Source organism: Microtus pennsylvanicus, chromosome 18, assembly GCF_037038515.1.
Source record: "Microtus pennsylvanicus isolate mMicPen1 chromosome 18, mMicPen1.hap1, whole genome shotgun sequence".
NCBI lineage: Eukaryota > Metazoa > Chordata > Mammalia > Rodentia > Cricetidae > Microtus > Microtus pennsylvanicus.
Genome location: NC_134596.1, coordinates 5958992 through 5980329, shown reverse-complemented (window position 1 = coordinate 5980329; position 21338 = coordinate 5958992). Strand labels below are relative to the sequence as shown.

Sequence of the window (21338 nt, the reverse complement as noted above, 5' to 3'; positions counted from 1 at the left end):
GCACACCTGTCTGTAGTTTTAGCAGGAAACTTAACTAATAAACCAATGAGCTACCAGTATCTGAAGTCATTAAATGCCATCAGAGAGATCTGGAAGGAATAAGTAAATGAGAGGAAGTGAGACAGTTTTCAGCCACCCAGGTAATCCCAAGTCTCTCCATGGTCTTTGGCCAACACCAGTCTTTGAAGCCTTTAGCTGCTAAGCCCAGGAGGTCTGACGCTCATCAGTAGGAATACCACCTCCAGAAAGTCATGGGGCAGGTGGCAACCAGGCCTTTAGGGCTTGCTCCACCAGAATTCCCACTGAACAAATAACCTTAACACCGTCTCACTGGGGACAAGCTGGTGGAACTTTCCAAGAAGCTGTCTTTACTTGGTTTCAATTGGGATGTGACAAGCTGGTTCAAGTTCCAGCTATGTATCCTTTGCTATGATGACAAATACCTGTAGGTTCAAAGAAAGCCTTTCTCCTCTAAGTTACTTTATGTCAGGATATTTTATCTGAAATGAAACTAGGATTAATGACAGCTTCATAGTGTAAAGGTTAATCCTGAGTGACATGTCTGGATTTAGAACCACCTAGGAGACACATCTTTGGGCTCTTTGATAGCATTGTTGCCAAAAAAAGATAAATGTGCTGTCTAAGGGGAGGTCAATGAGTCAGAACCACACAGTTCTGTCATAATTATGATTACAGGATGTTATGTTTCAAACCCTGGACAAATGGCTGAGGTGGCTATTTAACACATCAAAGCAGACCAGCATCCCTCAGTCCCCACCTGTTACAGGGTATGACTCTCATATCCCACCCTAGACCCTGAACTCTCTGGCCCAGGGCCTGGGCTGCCCTTCCACCAGAGATTCTTCCCTATATAATCCAGATATTTTGGTTATACGACTCCTGGCTGCTGCACCTGACTCCCATCTTCTCCTTTATCTCCCTTCCTCCTCTCCCTGAATGGCCCAGCCCAGTCCTCTTGTGTCCTCTCTGGATTCTCCCAGATGTCCCTATCTGAACCTACACTGTCCCTTTTATCTATAATAAACTTCCTCCTCCGCCATACCAAGGAGCAATCATGTCCTTTCTTTTTCTTTGTATTTACTTTATTATTTTTCATTCATAGGCAAGCACATCTTTTGCTCACTTATACACATCCACTCCTCAAATACAACTGCTAAATACATAAAGGACAGAATTGTTCAAAGCCTTGAATCTCTTGGTCATGCATGACATCTTCTGTGAAGCTCAGCGGGAGAAAATCTGAACCGTGTACAGAAGCCGAGAGCACAGCCCTGCAGCAAAATCCTAGCCATCTCGGAATCTCTAAAAGGTGATTCTCCATTTCAGAACATCCCTAGAACAGAGGAACACACAGCAACCATGTGACCAAGCCACACAAAGTTTTCTTTGGTCCATTGTTTCCTTTTTTTTTTTTTTTTGGTCCATTGTTTCTTAATTCTTAAATCACCCCAATCTATCCCTAGATGTTGTTATGTCCGCTGCTCGGGTGTCTGACCACGTCACCCGACAACAGTAATTCTTATCTCCTAGTTACTGCGGGGCTGCCAGGCCCAATTCAGAGCAATTTGTTCCCTGGGAATTCCCCTGCTTCATTTTCAGTAAGAGGCAGGTAAACATTCTTCCCAGAGTGCTCAGTGAAGTGCTCCCCGCATCATCTAGACTGTGAAAGATGTTCCCATATTTCCATTTCCCCCATCACACGCATCGTGAGTGCACAGTTGGCTTACAGTTAGTGCTAGTTAGCTTATACCTGTTCAACTCTGAAGGAAGAGACGGACTCAAACTTAGCCCCTGTGTCTGACCTTCTCCCGACTGTAAAAATGCCCTTGGCTCAGCTTGAAGGAAGTGTCCGTTAAAGAATCAATGTCCAAGTTGCAGTAGATACCTAGCCAAGAGTCTTCTGGAACGTTGGAGAAGACGTCACAAAAGGAGTGAGCTGCTTTAAGGGAAGTGATTCTTTTTCTCTCCCGACAGAAAATAAGCCCCGATTGTGAAGAACATTTTGCGGTAGCCTGTCTCCAGGGGAACCAGGGCTACGAGTAGGCCAGGCTGAGGCCGCCCACCAGAGAGGCTGTGAGAAGAGTTGGAGATGGTGAACTGTGGGTACCTGCCCTGAGTGGGTGGACCGACTAAAACAGGAAACTCTACGCCCGTATGGAGGAAGGACAGGAGCCAGAAGACTCCCAGGAGCCCGCCAGGGCTGGGGTATCCAGGGAAGCTGGTAGGGTAGAGGGGCGAGGAGTCCCAGAAGATGTAGATGTTGTGAGGGCTCCTGAGGAGGCAAGACAGGTGGAGGTGCCTGAAACCGCCACGAATTTAAACTTGTTGAGGGTCCCTCAGAGGGCAAGAAGGGTGGGAAGTCCTGGAGTCTCCAGGGATGTAAGCATGGTGAGGGGCTCAGATAAGGACCAGGTGGAAATCTTGGAGGAGGGAGGAATAAGGATGGAGATGCTGAGAGTCCAGGAGACAGAAACTGGGGAGGAATCTGGACTGTCCGGAGAGATCAGCGAATTGGTGGTCTCTAAAAGCAAGGTGCCAGGAAGGTCCAAAGGGAAGAGGAGGAGTCGCCAGCATGAACTGGAGGAGCAAGTGGATGGGCAACAGAATCAAGAAAGCCATTTAGGCCAGACTAGCCAGGATCGGGAGGACTTCTTAGATCCCAACTTGGAAGGGACAGTGCCTTGCTATGGCTCCCGGACAATAAAACACAAGGGCTTAGCTGACAGTCTGATGGGTCGCCGCCACCGCAAGAGTCTGGCCAAGTACCGCCTGGAGAGGAAGCCCAGTGTGAGGAGCGGCTCTGGATCTTTGGCTCAGGGCCGCTTGTCCCTGGCACCTCGATCGTTCCTGGCTCCTGGATCGTCCCTGACTCCTGGATCGTCCCTGACTCCTGGATCGTCCCTGACTCCTGGATCGTCCCTGTCTGCTGGATTGTCCCTGGCTCCTGGATCGTCCCTGGCTCCCAGATCGTCCCTGGCTCCCAGGGTGCCCCCGGTTCCCAGGGTGTCCCTAGTGCCTCGGGTGTCTCTGGCGCCCCGGGTGTCCCTGGGTCTGGACTCAAATCGTTCTAGCTCCTTGAGGAGAGAGAGCTCCACTTGGTATCAAGAGCCACAGCTGGAATACCGGCGGCCCACCATTCGCTTCAGCCTCCGCCCCAAGACATCTCGCCGCCTGTCGCAGCGGTCAGCCACCGCCTGCGTCTCGCTCATCAGTGCCTTCAACGAGCTGGCAAAGATGGGTGACCCGGACCTGTTGGAGATGGTGGAGGAGGAAGGTAGGACCGCAGGCTAGTGCTGAACAGGCGTGTGAAATTTCTCCGCGAGCGGTTTCTGGGGAACGTTCGCAGCGTGGTAAGCCCTGCCCTGTGCCTTTCCTGCCAGGTGGAGGGTGACATTCTGTGCCCCGCGATGGACCCGAATCCACCTGTGCACCTGGCACCTGCAACCTGTGACTCCCTAGGATATCCGGGCATCTGTCTAGGACCCCTCTGACATCGAGTGATTGGCGTGTTGTAGTGTCCTGGGCCAGGGTTTTCCAAGAATATAGTTTGCACAGTCGGTGACGCTTCTGTAACGAACTTGCCCTGATGTTTTCCTGTCAGCTCTCTGCAGACCCTTCAGACAGGTTTTGAGACAGTGATTACAGGATGGACTTACCTAAGGTTCTAACAGCTCTTGGGAACACTATGGTGTGTGTGTGTGTGTGTGTGTGTGTGTGTGTGTGTGTGTGTGTGTGTTACACCGCTTTAAATGAAGCCTTATTTATGTTGAAAACACTAGCTTACACTGGCCTATATTTTGTCGATTTATAGTCTAGTTACATTTTTCCTAAACATAGTTTTCCTTCTGGAACAACTAAGTCTCGGTTCTCTTAGTAATTCGGGAGCTTTTATTTTTATTGTCTTCTTTTTTCCAGTATTTTGGACATACAAGGTGTTCTGGTATTGGAAGAGGAGAAGATAAAATCTCTCACTCTGTAGCCAAGGCAGACTTCGAACTCATGGCAGAACTCCAGTTGCAGACTGAGTGCTGAGGCAGGAGCTCCTGGCTCTATTAAAATAAAATGATTAGAAGATACACGTGTAGTCTTCCTATTTGGTCTTAGCAAGACCAAGAATATGGCTGTTGTCTCTCCCATACCTGTTATTTTTCTTTTTGAAACAGAGTCTCACTGTGTAGACTAGGCTAGCCTCAAACACACAGAGATCTGCCTGCCTCTGCCTCCCGAGAACTGGGATTCAAGGCATGGAGCACCATTGCCTGCCTTATATCTTGGTGTGTTTCTAAAGTTCAGTCACATAGTACACCGTTCCTTGTATTTGGCAAGCGGTATTCCATTGTGAAGGAATGCCACACCCATTCCTTCATCAAATCCTGGGCAGAAAGTTAATTTCCCTCTTTATGCTACGGTGAACATACAGCGATGAACATTCGTTTCTAAGTTATTGTTCAAACATTATTTCTCATTTTTCTTGCATCTATCTCAGAAGGTCCATGGAACATGCAGTCACTCTCTATTGACTAACTTAAGCCATGGCCACAGTTTTTTAAGGGTCTACATAGTTTTTTTTTAAATCCCACCAGTGGCTTCTATTTCTTTTTTGAATGAAAAAATATGAAACAAAAAGTATATACACTGTGATAGTTTCTGGGCAATAAAGAAAAATATTACCTTGCAGTCACATGGAGATGAACTATTTCATTTTTCAGTCGTGTGCAGGTCCATGTGATTTAGTCTTAGGGTAAGCCTACTTACCAGAAGCTGTGGGGCTAGCAACCCTTTGTCATGAGAACAAATGTAGCTTCTGTCTCTCCAAGGAGTTTCAGAACATTCCTGAGGCTCATCTCTTTTCATTGCAAATGGCGTGGTGGAGTATCTTTCCTTATATAATCTCAGCTATCTCTCTTATTTGAGTGAACATGGGAGAAAATTATATTAATGGGAAGCTTGGCATCTGAATCCTGACCATATGTCTGGACCTGGCAGCAAGACACTCAAGAGAGCAGGGTCTTGGCAGCCCAGTTCCTCAGACAACTCCTGTTTTTTTCAGGTGTAAAATGAGAAAGTCCCATGCTTTGCTTTATTGGTCTGGAAGCCCATTTGTTATAGTTGCTTCTCTGTTGCTGTGAAGGGACGTCACGACTAAGGCAATTTATAAAAGAAAATGTTTATTGGGAATCACAGTTCCAGATGGTTAGAGTCCATGACCATCATGGCAGAGAACATGACAGCAAACACGACATTGGAGTACTGGTCCACAGGCATAATGCAGAGAGAGGGAGGGAGGGGGGAGAATGAAATGGAAGTGATGTGATCTTTTGAAACCTCAGCGTTCACCCCTAATGACATACTGCCTCCAACAAGGCACACCTCCCTATCCCTCCCAAACAGGTCCATGTGCAGAACTCAAATATGTCAGCCTACAGGGGTCATTCTTATTCAAACTACCAGACTTTTTTGTATGCTTTGGTGACTGCTATTGACAAGTTATAACTGGAAAAAGTAGATTGAAGTTTAGCATTGAAAATGAAAGTTTAAAAGCTGGATGTAAAGTCATATCATTATAGCTATATTAAGCAGTGTATCTAATAAAACCACCTACCCCTTAGCTATGAGGTTATTTAAGTTCCCTTGCAGTTGTTAGTTGTTCTCAATAGGAACACACTAAGAAATCTGCTGTGAAGTGATTTCAAAAGCCTGAGTGGTAGAGCTTCTTCTTGCACATCAGGACACAGTATGAGCTTGGGAACACTAACCCATCTGTGGTCTGATATTTACCAAAACACTGCTCATGGTGCCACGTGGTTATACTTTATTTTGTGCTGCTGGTAAGCACGTAACATGAGATGATCTCTTGGCAAACACATGGGCTATTTTGAGCTCTGCTTTTGCAAGAGAATGTGTTCATGGTAAGGTGCCTTCCATGGAAACCGGTCATCCAGTCTGTGCTGGGTTTTCTCTGTAGTGTATAAATGCTGACTCTCCTCAGTGGTCAGTACCACCCTTCACAACTCTGCTTTCTTGCCTACATACAGCAAGTTTCCAGGGCTGGAGGGATCTCAAAGTGCTCACGTAGAACTGGCTCCAAATTTGACCTCCTCAGGACCCTTGGTTTTTAACATTCAAAAAAAAAATTACTTTTAAGTGTTTTAAATTTTGTTTATTTTATTTTATATGTATGAGAGTTTTACCTGTGTGTATGTGTACTACATGGATACATGGTGCCCTCAGAAACAGGAAGAGGGCATTATATCCCCTGGGACTGGAGTTACAGATGGTTGTGAACAGCCATGCAAATGCTGGGAAGGGAAACTGATCCTCTCTACAAGAGCAATATGTGTTCTAAACTGCTGAGTCATCTCCTCAGCCCTTATTTTTTATCTTTGTGTGTCTCTGTGTCTGCTGTGTGATGCTGGTGCCTGTAGAAGCCAGAAGAGAGCCTTGGGTTCCTTGGAGCTAGAATAACAGACATTTATGAGCTGCAAGATATAGGTGCTGGGAGCAGAGCCTTGGTCCTCTGGAAGAACTCTGCTTATTCTGGACCTCTGAGCTCTCATTTCAGCCCTAGGCCTCATGCTTGGTATGTGTGTCTGAGTCATGAATATTTGTACGTGGGATAGCAAGCGATCTGTGTGTGTCTGTCTGTCTAATATAGGAGGAAAAAGAATCTAACCTCCTCAAATACTGCTGCTCAGTAGATTCAACACACAGAAAAAAGAATTCATGAAGTGGTTTGGGGCAAGGCTAGGGAGGAGAATGTCTGAGCTGCCACAGTGTGAAGTATCAGCTGGGCAGAGCCAGTGCAGAGAGTTTACTCCAGGGAAGGGAAGCAGGGGATTAAAGGGTACAGAGTGTGGGGAGGGTAGCAGGGACCTTGGAAGACTTAGAGCAACCCTTGTCAGAATCTTCAAATCCATCTTGTCCAGTTCAGATGAGAGTTTGAAAGTGAAAGTGTCTCTCCTGCCTAATTTTATGTCAAACAGAGCAAAGGAGGCAGGTAAAGGAGGGTTTTCTGTTTAGAATCTTCAGCTTTTCCTTCATAAAAATGGAGCCATAAAGTGCTCTGTGCACCTTGGTTAAGGACTGCTTTGTGATAACTCTGTGATGCGATCCTATTTGGGGATTGCATTGCTCCTTGGTGTAATTGTGATAGCTTGTCTTCCACCTCTGTGAGTTGGTGTCCCCTCCTACCATAACTTGAGATATAAATACATATCTCTGAGAGTCTTGATCCTAACTTCTTTGTCATAGGCCTGTTAATTAATTTTTGTTGCTTTAATGAAGTGTCTGACAATGATGGTATGTCAGGAGCAGAGTAGTATTTAGTTCACGCATTTAGAGCTGAGCGATTGACATATGTAGAGCTTGAGGGATTTCTGGCTATGCCTCATATCACAATGACTGATACTGCAGGAGCAAATGCAAGAGAACAATTTACAGTGTGACTAGGCTCTTGATGGCTCAGCAGGTAAGAGCATTGCCTGCTCTTCCAAAGGTCCCGAGTTCAATTCCCAGCAACCACATGGTAACTCACTACTATCTGTAATGAGATCTGGTGTCTTCTTGAGGAAGAGACTTGGTCAGTTGTCCTCATAAATTAGGACCATGAAACCCAAATATGGACAAATTTAACAGAACCACCATATATAGGCTGCCCATGCATGCTTTGCCAGGGTACAAATTTTCTTTTTCTATTTCAGGTTCTTGCCTTCCCTTCTCAATATTGTCACACTGGAAGCCAGACCTCTGGCATGTGAAACTCTGGGGGACACACTCAAACCATATCCAAAGGCATGTAAGAGTGATCAGTCTTCCCTTCGCTCACAAGTAAACTGAGAACTGTTTGGGGCATTATTGAATCCCAAGCTATATATTGAGGCATATTCACTGGGAAAGCCCTTGATGTTTGGGTTTTATGTTATATACTTTTCAAAGGATGTTTTATTTCTGTTTTTCTCTTTCACAAGAAAAAGTCCACACTCAGTGGTGCAGTCATTTTTGCTTAAGGTTCATGTTGTGCTTTTAAGTGTTAACACCTTTCTGTTTGTTTTTTTTATTGTTTTTACTGAGCTATATATTTTTCCCACTCCCCTTCCTTCCTCCCCTTTTCCTCTTGGCCTCCCACTCCCACCATGCTCCCACTTAAGAGAAAAAAGGCAAGATCTGATGAGTTATTGGACGTATTAACATCTTAAGAATGCCTCCTGCAACACAAAGATATGAATATAAAAATAATTACAAGAACTTTATTCTGAAACCTAAGCCAAATAATGTACAGAACTCCAGAAAAATGAATTTGGAATATAACATATCCTAATAATTGCAACAATATCAACAAGGATCTTCTATACACCAAGCACACACATCAGGTCACACACCTTACAAGGTGGAAGTCATTGTGACATTGATGTGTCGGCTGAAAGGGAAGCTATGGATGCTGTGTTGTTTGCCATGATGCATTGTACCCACCTGTGTAGGGAACATAGCCTGAGGAACAAACGGGAGCCTGGAAGCGCAGCTAATACTGAACCCTGTTATCTTTCTATATTGCCCATGCTTTAGTGCGGCATGATTAATAAAAACTCACAGACAGATATTGGGGTTCAACCCAAAGACCAGAAAAGCAAAGCAGCCAGCCACTGGCTCTTCCCTTGATCTCAGTCTGAAAGGGGTGACCCTTCCTTCAGGAAACTTCAAAGTGAGACTAGGATTGAGAGTTGTTTCCCCATATTTTATAACCCTCTCTAGTTATGGGTTTAAAGGCATGCGCCACTAACACCTGGTATCTATGGTAAGCTAATGAGGCAACTGGGATTAAAGGTGTGTGGCTGTTTTACTTTTCTGATCTTCAGGCAAGCATTAGTTATTAAAATACAAATGAAATGCCATGCCACTACATTTCCCCTCTTTGTCTAAAATAAAATAGAAGGCTATAACTAAGGAAAACCATATACAATAAGTACAATAACTATATACAATATATACAGGCCATAAATGCATCAATAATGTCTAGTCCATTTGCATTTGACAAATTCAGAGAAAATGCTCCATATCTATCCTATCTTGGTGAGTCCAAAGTCTTGTACCATAACTTGCTTTCTGCATCCGGTAAATAAAAAAAAAACATAGCTATCTAGTCTTAACTCCCTCAGAGACTCAAGAAGGAAATAATATTAATTGAGTATGCAGGAAGTGCAAGCAAGTGACTTCCAAAAAATGTGAGTAAAAACAGAAACAGTAGTCTTCCTATACAGTCACCCAAAGTTCGTCTGTAATGTTGAGACACCCATCCTCAGTCTACAAGCCTAGCATGTCTGACAGCATGTCTGTGAAGCATGATATTCTGAAGGGCTGTCCTGCTTTGTCTTGACAAATGTTTGGCAGTCACTTTCTTTTATGTCCTGCTTCACTAATAGGACAGCATAGTGTTAATAGTCAAAGCAGTGCATTTTCTTGCCCAGTGGCTTACTTTTGCCATAAAAATAATAAATTCTATGTGGAGTTTCTTTTTTAATATTTATTTATTTATTATGTATACAATATTCTATCTGTGTGTATGCCTGCTGGCCAGAAGAGGGCACCAGACCTCATTACAGATGGTTGTGAGCCACCATGTGGTTGCTGGGAACTGAACTCATGACCTTTGGAAGAGCAGGCAATGCTCTTAACCACTGAGCCATCTCTCCAGCCCCATGTGGAGTTTCTTTGATGCCCATTGTATTCTGTGAAGTAGATTGGTGCTTCCAGAAATGGACATGTCTCATTGTCATGAAAAAGAGCCTATGCTATTGAAACATCTTAAATACCTTATTCTGTAGATCTTTAAAGTGTTTGAATATGACTACAGAGTTGGTAATAATAATTTTCAAGGACTAGAAATTTGCCTTACATTGTTAAATGAGCTGTATCCTTGAACAAGATTAGAAATGAATGTACCATATGTTTTAACAAAATTAATATCAAATTTGTATCAATATTCAAAATTTGTATATAATATACAAAAGTCCAATTCAATGTAAAACATTTAAAATTAGTAGTTGCTTTTTAAAATTACATTCAATAATCTACCTTTTTATTTTATCATATCTGTATGCTCTCTTTTTCTTTTCAGAGTAGATTCAATAATCTATCCTTTTATCCTATCATATCTATAATATCTATAAACCATTGAATGATCAAAAACCATCCACCCTACCTCTTGTGAATATGGGCATTGTATTCTTAAATTTACTTCCTGCTGACTGGGGGCAACAGTATCTTTAGGAGATCTTGAAAGAAAAATTTGGGTTAATTGTCAAGACCTGGGAGTGGTGCCTATATCATTTTTTGTCCAGTCTATGTGTAATGGAAAACTTCAGGACTTGTCCCATGTCCTGGCTAGAGTAGTATTTGAAACTAAATCAACTCTTCTAGCCACCTCAAAATTGTTCTGAATTGTTCATAGTCCAAAACTAATCTTTAAGTGGTGTTATCACCTGAATGGCATCGTATGAACCACGTAGAATCCTTGCTGTGTGGCACCATCTTCTTTCCAGAGACTTCAAAGATTAGTGTAAAAAATTTTATTATTCACTGTAAAAAAGTTAAACATTATACATATAAAAACAGAAAGTTTAAATTTAAGTAGACATTGAAAGAAAGGTACCATAGAGAAGAAAGTAGGTATAGAAAGAAATCGAATTTTGGAAAACTGTTTTGATAATAACCTTAGTCCCAAAATTTTTATTTTTCTTTGGTTCCACACCAGATGACTCTCCTGATATGAGACAGAAACTCTGAGTTTTTTTATTTAACAACATGCTTTGATTTATAGAAGTACTGAGCCGCAGACCAACTCCAAAACCAGCTTTGATTTTTAAGTCAGTTGGGGCTACTATTATATTGAAAAGTAAGGAGATATTTATGTTTGGGAGTGAGATTTTACCCTGCGGAGAAGATTGGTATCATAAACCAAATTTTTCTTTATTTGGTGATTCTTTATGGATAGCTATCTTTTTTTCTTTAGGCATCTATATGTCTCAGGTCTCTTGACCTCTCAAAGATGGATATTTTCTATTTTCCTGAAAGACAAGAACAGAATCCTGCCCCAACCATTGTGAGGTTTCCTTACAACTTGTAGAATTGTCATCTCAGTGAGTGACCTGTCATTTCTCTGTATCAAGAGGTTTGTCCTTTTCAAATTGAATATTGATAATTTTGATGGTATTTATAGCTTCTCTTCTCCTGTAGAAAAAGGAGTGAAATCCTTTCTTCAACATAGTACATCTAGTTTCCTTCTGAGGTCAAAACATCCTTAAAGTACACCAGCTATTTAATACAGAAGTTTTTTCTATTGTCCAGTGTCTCTGCAGTTGTTGTTCCTTTTTCTCATTGACATTAAAAAAATTCAAAGTTGCAACCAATTTCTAGGGGTGTTTATCATCCCTTTGTGTTTGTTCAACATATCCTTTGTAGTTCAATTTAATCTTTCTATAACTGCCTTACCTGTAGGATTGTGTGGTATACCTGTATATGTTTTATATAGTAATATAATGTCTTAGAGACATATGCTGAAACATTGTCTTCTTCATTTGTCATTCTTACCCATGATTGCCATAACTTCTAATAAATGTATGATTACCAAATCAGCCTTTTCTGAATGCAAGGCAGTTGTCCATTAAAAACCTGAATAGGCATCAATGGTGTTATATACATATTTTAGTGTTTTAAATTCTACAAAATGGAACATACCCATCTGCCAGATTTCATTCCTTTGCATACCCTTTGCACCCATATTCCTGCAGGTAGTGGTGTTTGGTTGTACAATGAAAAAGTAGAAGATTTTCTAATGTTCTCCTTGGCTTGTTGTATGTATTTTAAAAGTCCTTTTAAAACATTTGCTATTGACATGATGTTTTTTATGAAATCCTGAGGGTTTCATCACATTTCCTGTCAATAATTGGTTTTTATATTACCTTATGCTAGAGGATCTGGCAGACTCATATGAGATGTGTGTTATGTACCTGAATAAGCAATAAAGTCAATTCTGTATCATTGGGTATAAATTCAGTGGTTTCAATATGCAAAACAACTCATTCTGCATATTGTGAATCAGTAACTATGTTGAGAGGGTCTTTAAAATCCCTTAGTACCTTGAAAATAGCATATAATTCTGACTTTTGGATAGAATCATAAGGACTATTTTCCACTTCACTTAAATTTTCCGATTTGCGACCTACCTTTCCTGATTTATTTGTATCAGTATAGATGTGAAGTCTCCAGTTATTGGTGTTTCCCATACAATGTGAGGCAAGATCCAATTAGTTCTCTTTATAAATCTAGTTCTCTCACTTTTGGAGCAGTTGTTGAGCTTTCCAAGAAAATTACTATAAGCTCTTTGCCAGTGTCCACTGACTTCCAATAATTTGTTAATTTCATCACTCGTAAAAGATACTAAAAATTTATGCTGTGTCTATACCTACTAATTTACAACATAATTTGTCTTTCTTTTTCTTATCTTTTCTAGGTTTAAGAGCCAAAGAAATAGACTATGTTTTCCAAAGGAGTGAGGTAAGTCAGTGTATTAACTTTATTATATGCAAAATACAAAGATTATGTCAAGGTTAGCACCTCAGATGTATAACTGCTTTGGACCCCACTTATCCTCACCTATAATTCTCTGACTTGATCATCTTTTAATGTGAGGCAGATCTCACACCTCATTCACTATTTAAACTTAACATTAGGTTGGTGTTCTCACTTAAGAAAACCAACCATTTGCAAATAGTTTCACTGTCAGAAAGTTGCTTGATTTAAGAGTCACACAAGTTCTAGAATTCATTTTAAAACTCAATTTTTAAATGGAGCGGAGCAAGATATTTTTGTATTGGAAAAGTCTCATTTGAATTCATATTGAGGTTTCCTGTGCAATAAGTTCAGATGTGCTGGGGTTTGATCTGCAAGACAATAACTTTAAACAAAACACTATAGGGACGTGTAATGCTGGTTTTTGTGTGACCATCGTTGTTGGGATGGAACATATTCTTACTGAGGGCTATCTGGTTCAAGTGACTCAAGAGTTAAGAAAACACTTTTATCTAAAACAATAAAATCAAATACAGTTGCTCTCTGTATCTGCAAGTCCCAGCCTTGCGTAGTCAATCAACTAAGCCTTGAAGGGAGGAAAAGTTAGATTGTCCCGTGACAGCATGTTGTGTACCCGAAACACACATGATGGAGTAATGAGGCGATTTGTGAGTCCTCTGAATGAATAAGACCACATTTGTTACTTGTAAAAGTATGTGACATCCATCAACTTAACAGTGCTCTTCTATTTTGTACCAGTTTACTTAATTGGTTAGTGGCTGGGCACTGGGAAGGAGGGCACATGACAATGAAAGCTGTGCCACTGTTGAGGAACCGTAGGCTTGACCATAGTAAGGATTCTTCTTAGACATAACAAATCCAGGTTACAGGAGCCAATGAAATACACAGCCAAGAGGTTAAAAATGAAGGAAGGAACTCTACCAGTTTATGTTTCAAGTTGGAGACATAATTGCCAGTTTGGGGTCAAATCTGAAAAAAACTGACCTTTATTCTAAGGTGTGAGATAGTCAAGTTCCTGTGAGGACATTACCAGGACCATGTGGTTTGCTTCAGCCATTTCATATGTAAAACAACTGCTTTTTCTGTATGTTCATAGAATGCAGATGTTTTAAGGTTCTGGGGTCAAACAAGGACAAACTAAGTTCCTTTACTGTCTTCATAGTGTAAATGTAGTTCTACCATTTATTTATATTTATTTTTCTGTTTTTTAAGTTTCTGTTGTGTGTGTGGGTTTGTGATACACACATGTATTCAGGTGTCCCTGGAAGGCCAGAAGATGTAGGAGTTACATGTGTTGCTAAGAACCAAATCCAGGCACTCCAAAAGAGTAGCAATTACTCTTAACTTCTGAGACATCACTCTGTCTCTTTGTGGTTAGTTTGTAGAGACTGCCATTTCAGAACTGTTTGATGTGTTAGTTTTATTTGTTATTTTGTTACAGTTTTGCAGTCACCAGTATGATTTGTGTTGGCTGAAGTAGTTTGAATATACCTATGCTCAACCTGTCTTCCTCTTAGCTAAGAAGACAGAGAGACTATTGTTCCTTGCAATCTACTGTGTAAATTCTACAACGCGCAGTATATTCCCGAAAGCTCCTGAAGTGCCCTTAATCCGCATTCACTGTTTTTCAAAACTGATTTGCCCAGAACCAAGCAGTTGGATGTGATGCTGGAGAGAGAGAGAGAGAGAGAGAGAGAGAGAGAGAGAGAGAGAGAGAGAGAGAGAGAGAGAGAGACAGGAGAGAGAGAAGAGAGAGAAAACTGAATATCCAATGTGAATATGGACTTATGGTCTTATGGTCTTCAGGTCACCTCTGGTAACTGGGGCCACTTCTGATCCTATCCCTGAAAATTCAGAAGTGGACAGGTGAGACCTCAGGAGCCAAATCTGTGGTGTGTGCACCACTGAGTAACAGGTGAATTGGAAAGCCATGTCCAAGAAAGCAGACACACTTCGGTTGCATGTGGCTTGAGTGTATCATATATGCACAGGGATTTGTCTTGCATTGTACACTGTTTTAAAGCATGATGTGTCCTCTTCAAAGCTACAAATTTTCAATAACTTCAAACCAATGACAAGAAACATGAAACATCCAGTCGGTGATGCATGTTCCCTGTTGGTCCTGCTCAGAATCCTAAAAATTCCACAGCTTCTGGTTATTTTACTGTGGGGTAGAAGGTTTTAAGCCTTTCACCTGTTGCAAATTGTCTCAGGACTTAGTAGAGCTTCCTCTACAATGTTTCTCTTCCTTCCTCCGTTCTTTCCATCTTTTTTTCTTTCCAAACTTACACAGATATGTGTACAGATACATACACACACGGACATGTACGCACACATACTTGCAACTTCATATACCGTTTCAGATGGAGAAATTGAGTTCAGGTTTCAGGGTGTGGTATTTCTGCAGAGAGAACCTCACTGTTCTTGCTTTGGAAACTTAAATGTTACAGTTTTTTACTCAGGCCATTCTTAACAACTCTGTATCTCCCTCTCTCCCCCTCCCTCCCTCCCTCTCTCACTTTTTGCTATTAACAGAGCCTGGCCTCCAGGGATACCAGCTTCCTCATCAGTGATGAGCCACAGCCATTGGTAAGCAACGGCCCGTGGTTCCTTTCTTGGGTGGGCAGACATAGATGTCCTTCTGTGTCCTGACCTGGGCATACTAGCATGCCAATCTCAGGTCCTTATGTGTGGTGTCTGAGAATGTATGACTTTCAGAAAATTATTTTTTAAGAAAAAGATTATAGCGGACATGGTAAGAAGAGCGGCACATAGGGAACATTAGTTTACACTTTTAATAAGTTTGGCTGTTGCAGAAACTTTGTGAAAACCACTCTGTGTTTATGGGGCAGGTCTTGGAATTGAACCCCCAGCCTTCTTACTCCACTACAGTATGCTTAGCTATAAATTAATGCCTAAGAATAATCATAATTTAAACTTCAAAAATTAAACTTAGATCCAACTCAGAAGTTATTGAACTTAAAATTTGATTAAGTTTGCTGAGTAAATAAGGATGCTCTTTGGGAAGACGGGAAATGGAGTTCAGGTGTCCTCGGTTTTCCCTGGCATTGTCTTTGAGGGTCCTTGCTTGTGCTTAGTAGCTCTGTCTCCTCTGCACCTTCTGGTTGAGACAACTTTAAGTGCTTCCTTGCACCTAGTAACCTCCACAGTTGATGCTGTCCTTTGACTTTGTAGAGCGCACCTCAGCTGGAGCATTCCTAATGTGTTTCTCATGATTCAAACTGGAGGTGGAGAAAGTAAAAAGTCTCATCAGCTTTGCATCACGTCCTGGGCACACTGGGACATTTTAGCCTTGATTATTTGGCTTAAAGTGGGTTTGCTCAGGTTTCTCCACTCCCATGTTTCTGTATGTTTCTCTTCTTATGTACCACACTAGTCTCTGTGTCAGTATGCACATGAGTGCTAAGGGTTGTGCTTTATCTTAAAAGTATTTGATAGTAATAACTGTTTGGTTGGTTTTTCTTTTGCTGTCACTAACAGTGCCAAAACTTGAACCCAGGACCATCTAGACAAACATTCTACCATTAAATCACATTTCCTTTCCCTGGACTTCTTCTGTGGCCTTTCCTTCCCCCCTCCTTCCTCCATCAGCATCACATCATAGATATTTATTTTATATCTTGTGTTATAAGCTCAATAATATTTTATTTCATTGCATTAGAGAGCATTTTAGTGAAATTGGTATAACTTGGACACACTCCATGATTGTGTTCTGTTTTATTCTTTGTGTTTTCTTCATTTTTGATACTACAAGATATGCAGGTTCATCTTGTACATTTCTAGCCTTAATCTGAGAATGAATCGCTGCTCCAGGGAACTTTTGTTCTCTTTACAACCAGTCAGTACGAAGTGCATCTGTCAGCCAAGATCTTCTTAGACGTGTTCAAAGTAGGATGCTTTGAGGAGCAGTTGTATAGATTGTCGTAGTTCAGGAGATTACCAACATACACAGGTATAGCAACCACGGACCCAGTGCAGCCCACGGGACCAGGGAACAGAGAGAAATGGACTGTTTCCGGAACCCAGAAGGGGAAAATCAAGTAATAAGACACTCTTGAATTCAAATATAGGACAGTGAGGAGAAAAGAAGCCTGGCTTGTGGCTGGAGTATCATTGGGCTATTTTTCTAAAATGAATGTATTTTTTTTAATTTATGTTTCTCTTCTTTTTTCATTAATGACCTGTACCTTTAGTGTTCTCTTTAAGAAATAGGGGTAGGGCTGGCAGTTCTGTGATGTGTATGATGCTTAAGGGGAGGAAGGATACAGCCGAACAGTCACCACCAGAAATGGAGAGTTTACCAGCTTCCCTGTAGCACAGCAATGGTGGGCAAGATGCGAGAGAAACTCATGAACACAGGCTCTCTGAGGGGCAGCGTCTATGCAGGCGTTAGGAGTGTTTTGGTGTCATGATGATTTGGAATAACTAATTCTGGGCTTGTTGTAGTTACCCATGCCTGGTGTCAAGGCAGAGCAGGTCTCGCTAAGCCAGAACCATCTCAACAACAACACCTGCTCCAGCCTGACACCCATACTGTGAAGCCAGGGTTAGCTATGATAAACTCTTTCCACGTAGGTGGTGGCTGTACTTTCAGGAAGTAAACCCTTCATCTTAGGGAACAGCAGTCTTGCTCCAGGGCTGGAATGTCTCGCCATAGCTGCTCACCACAGAGCACAGCTTTATTGATGGGTGCCTGTGTGTTGAAGCCCAAAAGGATTTGTGCTGACTCTCCAATGGTTGCTCCACAGCCTCAGAAGCGATTCAATTTGTTCCTGAGGAGGCGTCTGATGGTAAAACAGTGCTGGCTGCTGATGCCTGTACCTGAGTGTCTGCAGTAACAGCCTGGATGCTTTCTGAATACTGAGTTAAATTCCATGAATGCTGTACACACGGGGGGGGGGGGGACTTGATCACTGATTCCCAGTTATCAAGCAGTTGGCATTTAATCATGGTAATCCTCAAGTCTTTTCTGTTTGATGAGCCCACTTCCTAAAAGCATACATGCAAACACACTTACACACACACTGTAAATAACTTCAAAGGCTCAGGAGTCATCAGGATTATAAATGATAGGAAGCTAGATCCTAACTGTGTATTGCTTTGTAGTAACTGGGCATCTTTAAGGACAAGTATACACACAAATATATACACTAAAGTGTGTTCTTCATGTCCTGTTTTCAGTAAAATAAAAGCATGATGTATTTTAATGACATAGACTTGTCTGTAAAAAAAAAAATTGAGTGGACTTTTTTTCTGCTCCATTTAGCTCTTAATCAGTTTTTTTAAGAATCTTAAGACTTAGGGCTGGAGAAATGACTCCGTGTTTACGAGAACTGGCTGCTTTTGCAGAAGTCCAGGGTTGAACCTCAGCAACCATCATGGCTCCCAATCATCTGTAACTCCAGACCTACGGGAATCCTATGGCTAGCCTTCTGAGAACTATAAACTCTTCTAAAAACAAGAATGATTTCCCCAAGGTTCTACTGTGCAAATCCTGGTTGCCACAAAACAAAAGATGGATGTTATTTTGCTTTCTGAGTTTGTCTTTGATTATATGTGGACTAAACTATGCTTCTCTTGGCTTCCACACATTTTGGCGAACTTTATCAAATATGTTCATTTTGCAGTGATATGCAACAATGGCAGTGAGTGTTTCATTTACTTTCTCCTTTTTAAAACTCACTTGAGGTAGAGGAACTTTTTTTTTCCCCTCAGGTTTTCCTTTCCTTTATGAAAGGGGAGGGGCTCTGGGTCTTCTTCTAGAGACAGGCAGATAAGTCAAGCCTTTGAATTAAATTTTTTCTGACACTTGGTCTGTTCTCCTTAGATGTTTTTGTGTGTTTGTTCCACCACTCTTATCCTCATATGCCTTAAGTGCCTCTTCCTCCTCCACCACAGGCACCAGTGACCCATAGGCAAATAGAATTACTGTGTTCACAGACCTCAGATCAAGCCCAAGACTTCTGCCCCTTTTATGAGAAATCTCAGCTGAGCTGAAAAGTGTGGACCAGCACAAGGCCTGTAGAAAGGTGCTCAGGAGTTAGCAGATGTACCTGCTAAAAAAAAAAAAATCAAGGGATCTAGCTCTCATTTACCAGTTCCAGGAAGCAACTGGGAGACCTCCCACCAACCTTTGCATGATGCTGAGCCTCTCACAAGGGACTGTGGCTCTAAAGTACATAGTATTGAACCTTTCCCATGAATGGTGAGGAAGAAAATCAAATGTGAAATCTTTTTTTTGCCCCTGAAATGCTCAGTGCTGTTTTTGTTTGTTGTTTTCTTTTGCTATCACAAAAGGGAAGGAATTCATGAGCTGCACGTCATATAAAAGGTGAACATGTAATTTTGATTATTTGAGAAAATTCATGAAATCCTAAAGAAAGACAGGTTGTGGCTCACTTTAAGACACTGATGACAGACATCTGTAGGACTTAGCCATGATGATGCTGCTTGCCCACTCCCTGCTTCTGATTCTTAACTGCACCTTGGTTTTTGACTGCGCCCTGAAAGAAATGTGTAATAATGCCAGACTTAGTAGACTAGTTGGTGTGGTGTTCAATTAAAACCACACATTTCTGTCTGAGTATGTATTTTGCTGTCTGTGTATGAGTATATTCATCTTATATTTTGGTCAACTTGCAGCATTTTTGTGAAAGCATGTGGTTAATGTGCTTTGCATGAACTTAAAACATTTCAGCCTTTCCTGAGTATGTATCATCTAAGCCTCTCTGTGAAATTTTATGTTATAAAAGGAACCTAATTTCTGTCATGTTTTGGTTTGCTTGCTGTGTTGAGTATGGAAAAAAAAAGTGGTGGCCAAGTTGCAATGATTTTTCTTCATGTTTTTGCCTTCTGAAAATACACAATAATGTAAAATCATGTTAATTATGTCTTCTACAGTTTCAAAGAAGCGAACAAAGCAAAGATTCAATCTTCTTCAATGATGGAGTTAGGCAGATCGACTTTGTCCTTTCTTATGTGGAAGATGCGAAGAAAGATGCAGAGCTTAAGGCAGTAAGTGCTTATCTGGGAGAAGCAGAAAAGAAAGATGAATATTCTAAGACAGAACTGACTGAGAATCTACTGAGGATACAGCGTTTATCAGTTAACATTTACTTCCTGAATATTTTGGACTTGATAACTGAGTTAACTTCTTTCTTCTCCCCCGTCTTCTTCTTTCTTCTTCTCTTCCCCTCCCTTATTCTCCCACTTCTCTTTCTATGTGACTGACATCAATTTCATGCACCTTGCTTTAGATATTAAGTGTGACCCCACAAATAGAGGTTTTATCTCTGAATCTGTACAGTGGTTCTCAACCTTCCTAATGCTGCAATCCTTTAATAAAGTCCCTCATGTTGTGGTGATCCCCAACCATAAAATTATTACATTGCTGCTTCATAACTGATATTTGCTACTGTTATGAATCATAATGTAATTATCTGATACACAGGATAGCTGATATGTGACTCCCAAAAAGTTAGAAACCATAGGTTAAGAACCACTGATCTACATACTCATAAGCACACACACATACACACACACACACACACACACACATAGGTATACACACACATATATTAATCAGGTTCTAGTGTTAATCAGGTTCTAGTCCTCTTGTGAGTTTTCTATTCATAACTATTAGCCTAATAATGTCATCTATCTGCTTTTGGTTTCAGGGAAGTAACATAATTTTCCTAGAGAAGCTGGCTCTTCTCTAGCTGTAGAACTAATGCCTTACAGGGTGAACTGTTGACAGAGGTTTCTGTCCTGCTCAATTCCACAGCCAGTCTGGCTTCCTCTGTCATGACTGCTGATGGACTCTTTCCTCTTCCCAGGATTCTCCTGTTCTCATTGCTCCATCTAAACTTCCTGCCTGGTCACCCCCCCCCTATACTTTCTGCCTAGCTACTGGCCAATCAGCATTTTATTAAATTACTACAAGTGACAAGTCTTTACATAGTACAAGACCGTAGTATAAGTCCCACAGCGGTGAACCTCTTGCATAGTTTAGACTTGCATCTCACATGATGACTGTACATTTGAGAAATGGTTAAAACTGCTTCTGTTTTTCACTTCATAATTTTGGACTAACTATTTATCTTCCATATTATTTGATTTTTTTCAACTTTAAAATGATAAGTCTAGTCTCTCACTATTTAGAGTAAATTAAATAGTACATTAAAAAAACTGAACATAAGAACATATTGAGGGCTATTTCCTCGATGGTAGCAGGAAATATTCCCTGAAGTTCAATTTTCATTATTGCTATCTACTTCAGAACCAATAATCTTATGTTAAGGAAGAACAAAAAGAATAAATGGTTGATTATGTTTAATAAATCAAATCATTTGATGTATCCAAAGGATCTTATACTTGTGATACAATTGTGGTAATTTCCTTGGTATAAAGATTGTTTTTACTGTCTTTTAGTGATTCTGCTAATGTCCAGTGAAATGTCTTTCTGGTTCTTGATTAAATTTTAATGATTCATTCAGGGAAATAAAAGTCAGAATCAGTAAATAAATTTAAAAAAGAACCATTGATCTACTATCTTCTTCTAATATTCAGTTTTCATCTTCAAAGTGTGTATATATTTGATATAATAAAAAGATAGCTTTTGTGTTGAGCTCTAACCCTGGTTCTACCACTATTGCTTCCTGAGTTTATTATTTTTGCTTTAATGCCTCTAAGACAGCAAGGTAGGTTCACAA

At 41.0% G+C, this 21338-nt stretch overlaps 1 protein-coding gene across 3 annotated transcripts in view; it reads left to right on the top strand.

Annotated features, from left to right (window-relative positions):
• Positions 1-2719: 2719 nt before the first annotated feature.
• The window catches only part of Ano5 (anoctamin 5), a 76738-nt gene continuing 58119 nt past the window's right edge, over positions 2720-21338 (top strand). For all 3 annotated transcript variants that reach the window (XM_075952716.1, XM_075952717.1, XM_075952714.1), the window contains exons 1-5: positions 2720-3295; positions 12527-12570; positions 15142-15195; positions 17376-17417; positions 19528-19641. In XM_075952716.1, coding sequence (XP_075808831.1) covers positions 2752-3295; positions 12527-12570; positions 15142-15195; positions 17376-17417; positions 19528-19641 — 798 coding nt within the window. In that variant the 5' untranslated portion in view covers positions 2720-2751. The remainder of the gene's footprint in view (positions 3296-12526; positions 12571-15141; positions 15196-17375; positions 17418-19527; positions 19642-21338) is intronic.